This window comes from Pteropus alecto, unplaced genomic scaffold (assembly GCF_000325575.1).
Source record: "Pteropus alecto unplaced genomic scaffold, ASM32557v1 scaffold220, whole genome shotgun sequence".
NCBI lineage: Eukaryota > Metazoa > Chordata > Mammalia > Chiroptera > Pteropodidae > Pteropus > Pteropus alecto.
In genome coordinates this window covers 161,407-174,011 of record NW_006430043.1, presented here as the reverse complement: position 1 = coordinate 174,011, position 12,605 = coordinate 161,407, and the positions used below count along the sequence as shown (strand labels likewise).

Sequence of the window (12,605 nt, the reverse complement as noted above, 5' to 3'; positions counted from 1 at the left end):
CAGGGATAGGCTGCATCTTTCTGCAGTTCTCCCCTTCCATTCTATTCCTAATTCATTCACTATATAGCCTCTTCCTAGATCCCAACCTCAGAGAGCAGCGCTACTTACCCTCTGCTCCGAGGGTCAAGTCATCTTCAAAGCTGGTTCCATGGCTAGAGTACCCTGTCAAATAATAAAGCAAAGGTCACAGAAAATCAGGCTTGGACACACACATACACACACACACAAACACACACACCTCTGTATATTTGAACATCTACAACCACATAGTCACATCAGATGTCCACACGTTTGCAAAACTACCCCAAGCATTACAGATACTACTTCAGAAGTCACATTTGTATTTTGATTCAGAAAGAATCACATAAACACTCGTCTATAATTAACCTGTCCTCTATATTACATAGTCATGCACACAATCCTCTGCCACATAGTAAGCACATGGGGGTGTGCACTCACACACATAAACAAATATTTTATAAAGCTCTTATCTCATAGCAGTGATTGTTAGCTAAGCAACCACTAATGGAAAATAACCTTTGAATACTGGTGAGCCTGTGGCCTCTGAGCCAATGTTTGCTCTGCCTTCTGGACCTTCCGGACTGCTGTGTAATCACTAATAGGCATTTTTCAAACCGTTACAAGATAGTCAGCATTCTTATGCATGCATGTGTGTGCCTATACATATATACTCTCTCACACACACAGCCATCGCTTGCGCGCTCTCTCTCTCTCTCTCTCTCTCTCTCGCACACACACACACACACACACACACACACACACACACACACACACACAGCCATATCACTATCACACACACACACACACACACACACAGAGCCATATCTCTATTCAGGTAGAGAAGAACAGTAGAAGAAAGAACATAGTCTATACTCACCATTATAGATCGACTGTCCTGCTTCCTCAAAAAACCCTTCTTCAGAGTATCTAAAAACCAAAAATAATCTTACAGGTTAAAATCACTATATTTTCCAAGGGGCTATTCCTCAAATATGTCCCACAAGTTCATATAATTTTTCAATGAAAGTCAGTAGTACTTAAACAATTTTTATGCTGAAGAAAACTAATACAGAGTGGTTATTTGACTAACAAATTCATGGTGGTAGTCAGGGGGATTTGGGACTGGAGTGCGCTATATTTCAAATTGTGCTGCCATCGCACTGACCACATTGTCTAAAGTCAGCTTAGCAATAATTCTCCAGGAAAATTCCTAGATAAAATAGGAAAGAAAGAATACAGAAGTAAAACTGGAGAGATGCATTTATAGAAGCAGGAGTTTGGGTGTATGATTTCTACATCACAAAAAAAAGATAAAAAAAGATATCAAGATAAAAAAAAAAACACTTTTAGGAGGTCCTCTTATCTATCACACACCCTTCCTTCTCTCTGAGCCATGTTCTTGCTGAATATCATGTCTTTCAGGAAGCAACAGACACGGCATCTTGGTTAGAGATTATATTTTTACATTTTGAGATATGGGCTTATCAGGTATTTACCATCTCCACAAGAAGAACAGACAGAAATCAGAACAAATGGTAGTTAGAAACAACTCAGTTTTACAAACAAGTAGAAATTCTCTGTCAAAACAGGTGAATGAATTAGTCTGTGAAAAAGCTTTGAACTGGGCCCAGAGCACCTGGATTTCAGTCCTGGCTCCTTGCTGCTGCTATGCTCTCAAATATTACATAAGGGGATTTAGATGCCTGGATATTATTGTTATCTAAGTCCACTTCAAGCACTGATGTGTTTTGAGTTTCACGGAGTTTGGTTTCCTGATAGTTTTGAAATGGAGTTGCACATGAGTTTTGAATGTAATCTCAAATGGAACCTGGAATAGAGATTTGTTAAGGTGAGTTATCACACTATAATCAACCATTATCATCCTTTAATTTTTCTGATTTTGCCATATAATTAAAAATATTACATACTTATTAGGGAGGTTTAGAAAATGCAGAACATTGGAGATATTTTATGTACCTGATAATTCTCCTTCCAGAGACAAACGTAAGCATGCTAAATAGACTCCCTTACGGCCTTTTTGAAGTCTAAATATTGAAAATTTTTTAACACACAGAAAAGTAAAGAAAATATGACAGATATCGTAGCACCTGCCATGATATTTTCACAAAAATAATCATTTTGTCATATTTGCTTCAGATCTGTTAGTAAAAAAAAATAAAATGTTAATGATACAGCTAACATCTTATTTTATTCCTATTCCTTCCTACTTGCTTCCTTTCTAGAGGGACCCACTACACTAGAGTTGGTGTGTTTCACCTCTGGACATACTTTTCAGATAAAGAGATAAGTAGGTAAATAGGTAGGTAGGTAGGTAGGTAGGTAGGTAGGTAGATAGATAGATAGATAGATAGATAGATAGATAGATAGATAGATAAATAGATGGATAAACAGACTTATTTTGTGAAATTTTAAAGTACCATAAAGCCTCTCTTTTATAAACCTCACCATTCAGATATTACTACAGAACATGAAGCACTTGTTCATATATCATATCATTTAAATCTCACAAGAAACTTTGAAACTTTATTATTCTAGTTCACTTTATCAGTGAGGAGTCTGAGATAGAAAGAATTTCAGTTGTTTGCTTACAGTTATTTACACATACAGTTAGCAAAAAAACTAGCTTCAAATCTTGGAGTCTTTTCACTACCAGGCTACCTTTTCAACATATGTTTTGTTTCAGGGTTTATCTTTGTAAAATATAGCTGAGGAAAGGTGATTTCTGGAGTTTACAATCTTATATTTCTGTGAATTTATTCTTTTCAACCAGCATGTAATATGTTTGAAGTCAAGGGACATATTTTAAACTACTTGGCATGCCTCTAGACCATTTAGATAGTCAGTTAGCAAATGCACAGTCAATAGTTGTTGATGTGAATTGATAAGACTCAAGAGTGCTTAATGAGATAAAGACGTTGACTGACACAACTTGTTCTCCTGTACAAATCTAGTGAAGCGTTTTAAATCCTAGGGCAGTTCTCACACAACAAAACTTGCAAATGTTCCTGTTTCCACATTCCTTTACTTCCCTACATTTTGATTACCCTTAATTGACTCTGAAGTCATTAAATTGTGGAACAGATTAGGACAATAAGGATGATATGTTTTGTAAACAAAAAAAAACAACAAAAAACAAAAGAAACCCTTCCTGGCATTACCCTGGAATTATCAGTTTAAAAAAACAACCTTGGATTATTTAATGCTATTTATTTCCTACCAAATAAGCAAGGATGGGTTTATGTTATGTTAATAGATGAGTTTAGATTAAAGGCTATATAAAGCTTGAAACATTCCCGGAGGGGCAATAAGGAGCAAGCAAGAGTTGTAAATTCTAAGAATTCATTATCATACAAATGATCAGGCTTAAATAGGTTACAGAAACTTTCCTCCGTCTGAGTAGACTGAACCTAAAATGGTACAGGCTGATGGGGTGTGGGTCTCACATTTTAAAGTGTTTCTGAGGAAGGAGATACTACATTTTGTCTTGAAGTACCTGCTCCAATTCTTCGCTGTTTTGAATGACTGGGGTAAACCCTTAGCTTCTCTTCCTGTGTTCCCCAGCAGAAATAAACAACACAGTGGTGAATTACTCTGATCATAGAACAATTGGTTTCTAACTCCTCTTTTGTTACACAGCATTGGACTCCAGTCTGAAGGGAAAAGCAATGGAGTAGAGATCTTAAACTCAGCCCAGCCATTCTCCAAAGCTGTAGACTTCCATCATTCTTGGCTTTAGACCAGATCCAGACAGTATCTCCGGATCCTCATCCCAACTTAGTCTCAGCCCAGAGTTGCACTTGATTCATAGCCCACACTCACTCCTAACCCTTAGAATCCCCCCACCACGAATTTAAACCTCATTTCTAATCATTAAGCCCAATTCAAACCCATTTCCTGTTTCTGAGTTCCCACAAGTCAGTGCCTGTTAGAATGTCCAACCATCAACCATGATCAGCCCCATTGCATCTCCAGCGCTTACCCACAATCCTGCAGCCAGTCTTCTATCTTAGTGATTGGATTCCCTAGAAAAATCAGATATCAGATCACTGTGAGAACTAAAGGAAATCAGACTTCTTCCTTATAATTCACCCCATTCGTAAGTTTATCCTTTTATAAGCCACATCGTGAATCCCTTTTCGCCTCATAAAATGTTTCCTTAAGATATGAGACGGATATAGTGATATATAAACATAGTGGATTGTTCTCTCTGCCTCCCTGCCCGCTTCCTCCCAGGAATCTGGCAAATGCCAAGGATGTTGGGCCCACTGCTCTCTTTTCCCCAAGATTTAAGAAGGGGAGTGGGTCCTTCTCAAAAAGGCCCCCAAAACAAAAACAAAACAAAACAAAACAAAAAGCAAGCAAGCAAGCAAGCAACCAACCAACCAATCAAAAAAACCCAAGGCGGGGGTGGGGGGGGGAACAAGATAAAACAAGAAGCACAATCTTATATTTATATAAGATTAATTTTTTTTTTTTTTTTTTTACTTGATGGCTGTAGTCTCATTTGAACCTCAAAGAAGCTGAGAGGCATGTAGAAAAACTACTACTACTATTTTGATGAGACAAATATGTCTTGGAGAGGTGAGTGACTTGCCAAAGTTCACACAGCTTGTTAGTGACAGAGTTTCAGCTAGAGTCCTGGCATTCTAGTCGAGTGTTACCTTACACAGACAAAATAAAATGCCCCAAGCAATTCACCGAGAACTTTGGCACCTCAAGATGATGCAAATGTGCTTCTTTCTTTTTCCTGATCTCATGCCTGTCTCTTTCTCACATAATTCATATCTTGTATTACTTTACCTTCTTTCCCTTAAACTCATGTAAACCAGACAAAATGAGCTTCCTTGAGGGCCTAGCCTAAACAAGGGACCCACTGCCTACACTCTGCGGACCCATGCCTGCTACTACATTTTGCCTACCACAAGACAATGTGGAAGTCTATCTGATGTCCAACTGCCTCTTACCTTCCTGGAAAACATCATCCAGGCTGGATGGTTCAGGATCTGGGACATCCTGCAGAGCAGCTGCAGCCTCTTCTTCCAGGACCTGTGTCTGCCAGTGGCGACTCTGACGGAGCCAGGCCCGTCGCTTCTCCCAGGAAGTGGGGCTCAGCACAGAGCTCTCCATGGCCCTGGTTCAGACTTCAGGGTCTCCTGCCACAGCGAGGCTGTCCTGAGAGTTGAAACAGGACGATACTTCTTCATCTTCTGTTTGGAAACCACCACCCCTAGGTCTTCCTGCTCCCCATCTTCCCAGCTGTGCACAGGGAAGCATGACCCTTCTGTCTGTTCAGGAGGAGGGAGAGAGATGTCTAGCCCTTCCTCTATCTTCCAAAAACAAAAAAACAAACAACAACAAAAAAAGGAATGCCCTGAAAAAATCTAAATATTACGGTTAATCTTTCAAATCAGTAAGTCTGAAAACTTCAAAACATCATATTATTGATAGGACATTGAGAAAGCTCATCTGACTTAATCGCTATTTTTCATGATAGCGGAAATGCTGTATTAGAAAACATTTTTCTTTAATCTAAGAATTTTGTCTCTGAGAATATTCCATTGAAATTACAATATCTTTAAATTTGAAATTTATAATATTTACTTTATTTGATCCTTATAAAGATATATGAAAAAGTCCCAGATCTCAAAAGTTGAAGGTCCCACCACCATGATGTCATTCTAACTCAGTTATTCTGAGTTTGCTTTGCTTTGTCTTTTTGTTTTATATATTAGTGTCAACATAGGATTTCTTTCAATGGAAAAAAAAATCCCACAGTAAAAACAAGGAGACTTTGCCTTGAGCGATTATCAGCCACCACCTTCAGGGTCATCACTTTTTACACTGTCAACATGGATTTCTTCACAACTATGCATTAATGCCCTAGTTCATCAATGTGCTTATAATTCGTTTAGCACTGCCTAGTCAACAGCTCTATATTCTTCCAAAAGGTAAATTCTGATGGCACTAGCCACTTATTTAAAGAGGAATAAAAAGGAGAAGATCACTCAATTGTCCAAATAGAGCTTAAAAAGACACTAATGAACATTCATTGGTGTAGATCTGTCCTCCTGCCTCTTTCCCACCTGCCACACTCAAGACCCATGACAGTGAGTTAATGGAAGCGGGACCATTGCTTTCACTGCCTTGTCCCTCTATTCTCTGGAGGTGCCATAAACAGCTTCATAGTCATAGCTACACTTCTAACTGTTTGAGTAAGAAAAAAAAAAAAAAAAGGAAAAAATAAGAAGAATGCCAGTTTTTAGACACTTCTGTTCCTCAAACATTTAAAAACAAAATCATTAGTGAGACATTCAACAATTTTAGCACTAAAATAGCTATTTTTTGAAAAGAACAACCTGAACATAAAACACATTCCTAGGGTAATAAAATTGTTTTGCATGCCTCTGTTTGCTATAGACAAAGCATATCCAGAGAAAAACAATACATAATTATTGTTGTCTGATCTTAATTCTTTTATTTCAAGTCCAGCCTAAGACATATTTTTCTCCAAGGAGAGACAGCAGTTGGCACTATGAAACTTTTGTTAACCTTGGGCACCTGGCCCCTTGTCTACTGCCTGTACCTTTTAGGGGAAATTAAGTGATCGAACTAAGCTTCTGACATAGGGAAGCCACAAAGAGGGGTAGCAGAGATAACTTGTCTTTTGGTCAGAGCTGTTTGAGGTGATAAAAAGACGATAAAACTGCCACTAGAAAGATTTTAGAAAAACAATCTAGAAAGCTTTGATCAGAGTTTATTTACCTAGTTCTGCACTTCTAAAATATTTAATAGGTTGGCGTCAGTGAGCCCAGAGAAAAAAATGTCAAAGGCTGACTTATCTATTGTCTTTAATTCCCATAGCAAAAAGACTTTCCCTAAATCACAAGAACGCATCAGATCACAAGAAGAGCGTTTTTGGTGATTAGGGCTATTTAAAAGGAAGGCAGGAAGAAAGGAAGAAAGGGAGGAAAGGAGAAAGGAAGGGAGGGAGAAAGGAAAGAAGGGAGGGAATCTGCTACTTGTTAATGGTATATTAACAGAAAATTCAGTCCTTCTCTTTGATCTGTTTCTCAATAAGGGCACTCTAGCCTAGCACAGTGATAGGATCTCAGTAATTGAGATGGTATATGGAGGCCTTTACCTGGGTTTCAACATCCTCAGTGATATGAATCTATTCTACGTTCTTCCCACGTCTTTAAAAATACATCACACTCATATAGTTAATTTCCTCTCTGCCCCTGAAAATGTTTCTTTTCCTTAACCCTAGATTTTTCTCATGTTCTTTACTTCCTTCCCCGCTTCTGTTCCCTCAGCCTTTGGCGCATTTAACTTGCAAAGCTCAGCTGTTAACCAACTTTCTCCATGAAGTCAGGTCTGGCTTCTATAGGCTACGCTACAGTAGTCACTTTTCACTGAGTTCCTTCCCTGCTTGATTTTCTTCTTTGTTGTTCTTATCATTAACATACTTTATATTTTATTTGTTAATTTAATTTATTGTTTACTCTTCTGATTAGAAGATAAGCTCTCTGAGAACAGAGGTTTTTGTCTGGGAATCTCACTGCTGTGTCCCTAATGTCTAAAACAGAACCTAATTTGTCATAGTTTCTTAATAAATACTTATTCTCTAAATTAATGACCATTTAGTAGATGACTATTCTCCATAGGAGCCCAGTGTCTTGCAGAGTCATAGACACATGTAGGGAGATTAGCTTCAAAACTGTAACAATAAGCTTAAAATTTTGTGCTTACTAAGCATGTAAAAATGTTTTGGGCTGAGAGTTGGAGAATGAAAGTGAATTTGAGGGTTATTATACAACCGTTTCTACTTAAGAGTTCCCATAATTGCAAACAGAAGTTGTATTTTCTTAACAATTTCTATTTGCTATTCTGTTCGATGAACAAAAGTTTTACTTAGTGTAAATACCTAAAGGAAAATGCCTATGGAAACAGAATCCGCAATGCTTAAGAAAGGCTTACAAATAAATGGTTATTATAGTTATGGCAACAAGGAGGCTAGACAAGTTAAGGACTGTACTGCCTATTGAGAATGACAGCCATTTCTAAGCAATTTGGGTGAGAAAAGAATAATTTCTCCACTTGAAAAAGCAACAATGGTCTCAAGTCTGAAATAAAGGGTGCAAGATATATATCAGCTAATTTTCTCAACTGTGGCAAACTGAGTGTGGGACCAAGGAATTGAATAAATTAATTTTCCTTTATCTCTTCCATGCTTGGGTTGTAGAGACCTGTTCATGGGATGTTAAATGGGGACACTACAAGCACAGCAATATTATGAGGCATAGGAAAATAGAATTGTCTGGTTAGTGGTAACAGGAGGAAGCTGAGCAGTTGGGAGATAAGAAACTGTTTATTTTTTGTGGAAATCTGGAGGAAGTGGCAAATGACTATCACATCAGCAGGGGGAGTGTTAGAAAGAATTGAAGGTTGGGTGCACACAGCTGTCAAGATGGCACCTTTGAAGGTTTTGGGGCCCCTTGTAATAGAGACAAGGACCCGGAGCTATTTCCTCCAAACTAGTCATACAAAATCATACACCTACATGTACAGTGGAGTTTGGTGCAGTGAAAAGAGCACTGACTAGGAATCAGGAGACTTGGGCCTTCTTCTAACTTTTTTGTCCAATTGACTTCTGGCAAGTCAATTAAGTGTTCTATTTGGGCACTGGTTTTAGCCTCTAAAACATGTATTGGTGGTACTCAATGTTGTATAAGTTTCCGCCAATATCAAAGTTTATGAATTTATTCTAGTCGAGTTTGTGAAATATTTGTAGGAATAATAACCTGTAAAAAATGCATTTGTATAGTTTTCTCTGTAAGAATTAGGAAATGGTCCAGTGTCCTCTGGAGTTACTTCTCATTTAGCAAATTCTCTTTCATATTAACAGGGACTTATGGGGTTCCTAGACTTCCAACTTTTACTAACAAAGGAAAGTGGTGAGCCTGAATGAGGGAGGCTGAGAAGGAACCAAAATAAGTGTGAGTCAGTCAGACGTTGCTCCCTGAGCTCCAGCACTTCTTGAAATTTTTCTGCTTCTTTGCTTTAGCTTATGTGGCTTTACCCACCTTCCTTTCTACCCAAACAAGTTTTATCTACCTTTAGAAGGCCTACTTAAGCCACCTTCTTTCTATTACCCACCTCTAGCAACTGGCACACATGCTTACACCCTATTCAGCAAGAGATAAGTGGCTCCCTTTCTCTTCGTTATCTACCACTCCTTGTAACCTGTCCCCTAAATCCTATCTCAGGGCCTAGCACAACACTTGACAACAGAAGGGACTCTAAATGCTGTGTCTGCAGAGGAGCAAGAATTGTACTGATCCTGAAAAATAATCATTATGTAGTATATGTCATAGGACAGGTGCTCCTGACATTTCACATAGTTTCAAATCCTAATGTACATATTTTGTATACCTTGTAGTGAAGAAGAAAAAGGCTTGAGGCATAGTCATGCCAACCTTTGTTGATGTAAGGGTCATACAAGTCTGACTGAATTTATAAGCTTAAACTATCAAATTTTCCTATCTTAAAAACTGTTTCCTAGAGTTTTCTGTTCTAATTTTTCATTCCTTGATCAAAAGTTCCTTCTGGAATCTGAGTACCGTCTTTCTTGATGCTGATTTATATTATAACAATATATTTAATCTACCTTCTATAAGGATAGAAGTTTGAAGCCTGCTGATATCTTTTCTCTGACATTCCTACTAACTACTACTCCCTTCAAATAAACCCACAACAAAAACCTCCCCGCCTCCCCGCCCCCCAGTTATATTGCTACTTGTCTGAATCACTCCAGAGCCTTATTTTTCCCTTGGCCATCATTTGCAACCCTTCGTCCTTCCTTTTCCCTGCGTTTCTCTAAAGGTTCACTCCCCAAATATTTCTCCACAATCTGTCAAGTGTTCTGGAATTTGACTACAACCAAGTAGAGTACAAGAGAATTCTCTCTTCTGAGGATGTTTTAGTTAAAATCAGAAATTGCAGCAGATAGGATTAAAGTTAGACATGAGAAATCACCTCTAGTGGTTTAATACTGGGGAGTTGTTTAAGAGCTTCGAAATGAATATTTTTAAACAAAAATCATCAGCAGAAGCAGTAACTTTCATAGCAGAGAAAACCTTTATGGGTACGTTATTGTTATTACACTGAGAATATCACATACTTCCAGCCTCTGTTTTCTCAGGAATATAGTCAGAGCTTCACTATATATTAACATAAGTCAAAGCAATAGGTACACATCATAACTTATAATATATCGTAAAATGTATAGAGTATCTTATATTTAAAACCTTCCCACAAACAACTTCACTTAATCTTGACAATCACCTTTGAGCTAATTATTATCTGAAGCTCAAAGAGATATGTGACTTGTCTAAGGACATATATTTGATCTTGTAGTGCTGAGATTTAAACTCGGGTTGTTCTAGTTTGAGTTGTACAGTTTTTCCACTAATAATAGAATAAGAAAATAACCTAAGATCACCACCCAGGTGTCAGCGGTAAGTGTAACTTGGGATAAAGGAAAGGAGAAACTGTTTTAGTAAATTTTCCATTTCGCATGCTACACAAACTCTCCATTTTACAGTTTAGTATAGAAAAGGCGGCATAAACCAAAAATAATTTATACTTGGCTTTGTGACAGTCTTAGTGAAGGAAGTGTTGCTTTGTTTGGTTATTAGCATAGTTTTCCTTCTTGACTCCAACTAGAAGGTTATGAAGCAGTGTTGTCCTCTTCAGGCTTACAGAGCGGGTTAGCAGCCTGGGCCCACCTGGATTCTAGTTGAGAGGAGAAAGTCTGCCTGGAATTTCACATTACTTTTAGATTGTTGTGGCGTTCAGAGCGTTTAACATTGGTGATGGGATGACACAGACCGATTGGAGCTGACACCAGTCACAGCCCTGTGGCTATGTTATATAAGTGCATAGCTAGGGTGGCACTGAGTTTTGGGTGCTAGATCTGGGGAATCTTTTGGGACGGCTGAGCACTCAAAGGGCTTGGAGCAATGGATATTTATAGTAATTTGGTGTGGACATATTTTAATATTTTAACAACTAGTGTGGGCCTACCAATTTGTACCTGCTAAATATCAGCTCTGCTTACAGATATCTCACTATGGGAATATTTTTAAGGGGCTCAATAAGAATGGTAAACTCTTGAGAAGGAAAACTATAGAAAGAGCATGGGCCATGGAATCAGAGTAAGCCTTGTTTGGAATCACAGTTCTGTCTACTTATTGAATATGTGTCCTTGGTAAAGTTACTTATCCCCTCTAAACCTAAGATTTTCATGTGTAAAACAAATAACATACCAAACTTGTTGGGTTATTGGAGGTTAAAATAAGATAATATATATTAAGTCCTTGATGTATGAAGGAGGCGCTTAATAAATGATAGCTAATATTATTAATCTTCCCTCAGTCTAAGCCATTCACTAAAGTTGGAACATCTTCAGGAATAAGGAAAGAAGGAAGGCATGAGCAGTGGAGTATATTAGTGTGTGTAAAATCCAGATGGTGAGAGAGGAATGTTGCTGTTGAACACAGACAAAAAATAATCAATAACTGAATCCTTCATTCTTACTTAATGTCTAAAGAGATCGGATAGATCATCTAATCCTGGTCACTCATTTTGTGGTTGAGGAAACTGGAAGAGAAAGAAAAAGTTACATATATATATGTGTGTGTGTGTGTGTGTGTGTGTGTGTGTGTGTGTGTGTGTGTGTGTGTGTGTATACGCATATATATTCAATCATTATTTCCATAGAAGGAGAGAGAGAGAGAGAGAGAAAGAGAGAGAGAGAAAGGCTTATCTGAAGTCGCACAGAATATTAATGGTTATAAATGGAACTCACACTTATGAGTTCTGAGTCCCAGGTGCTTGCTTTCTGCCTCTATGTCAGACAGCCTTCTTCCTGCCACTCCTGGTTTCCAAGACCCAGACCCAGGTTACCCTTTAGCACTCTAGGCCTCCTCGCAGGGACATGGATCAGACATATTTCTCTTCTCTTTTGTCTGTGTTGTTCTTATACTCTAAGCAGTGCCTGTGAAATGGGGCTGAGTGTGAAAACAAGCGTGGGAGGAGAGAAGGAAGAAACGGAGTTTCCACGATGGGGCCCACAAGAACTTTTGCATCCTATCCGCATTCACCACCAAGATACACATCAACGCCATTGCAAAGGACTGTGGGAAATCACAGGACAGCCAACATTTCTGTTTGTAGATGGAACAAACTCCACTTTAAGCTACATTGACTGCTCCCCCCCATTCTGTATACCCCACCTGTAACATCCTCTCACATGCCTTCATAGATAGGAAATATCTAATTTTGAATCCTCTTTCATGTCACTGCAGTTTGTAAGATCGTCAGAACAAAAATCACATTTGAACATTCTGAGACTTCTATAATCTAAGGAAGCATTTCAATCTATTTCACGGACAAAAGGGGGATGTTATTTGATAAATTATACCAATAAAAATGTTGATTTATCAGTATAACTCTTTCCACCTCCATTTTTACCCCCTCTCTCCGAAAATGAGTTTAGCTGA

General features: G+C 38.3%; 1 protein-coding gene across 1 annotated transcript in view; it reads right to left on the bottom strand.

Moving 5' to 3' along the window:
• TESPA1 (thymocyte expressed, positive selection associated 1) overlaps positions 1–12,605 on the bottom strand; it is a 28,922-nt gene that overhangs the window by 14,095 nt on the left and 2,222 nt on the right. Inside the window, exons 2-5 of the mRNA XM_006904481.3 lie at positions 5,007–5,214; positions 4,022–4,064; positions 899–948; positions 109–162 (exon numbers count right to left, since the gene is read on the bottom strand). Coding sequence (XP_006904543.1) covers positions 109–162; positions 899–948; positions 4,022–4,064; positions 5,007–5,169 — 310 coding nt within the window. The 5' untranslated portion in view covers positions 5,170–5,214. The remainder of the gene's footprint in view (positions 1–108; positions 163–898; positions 949–4,021; positions 4,065–5,006; positions 5,215–12,605) is intronic.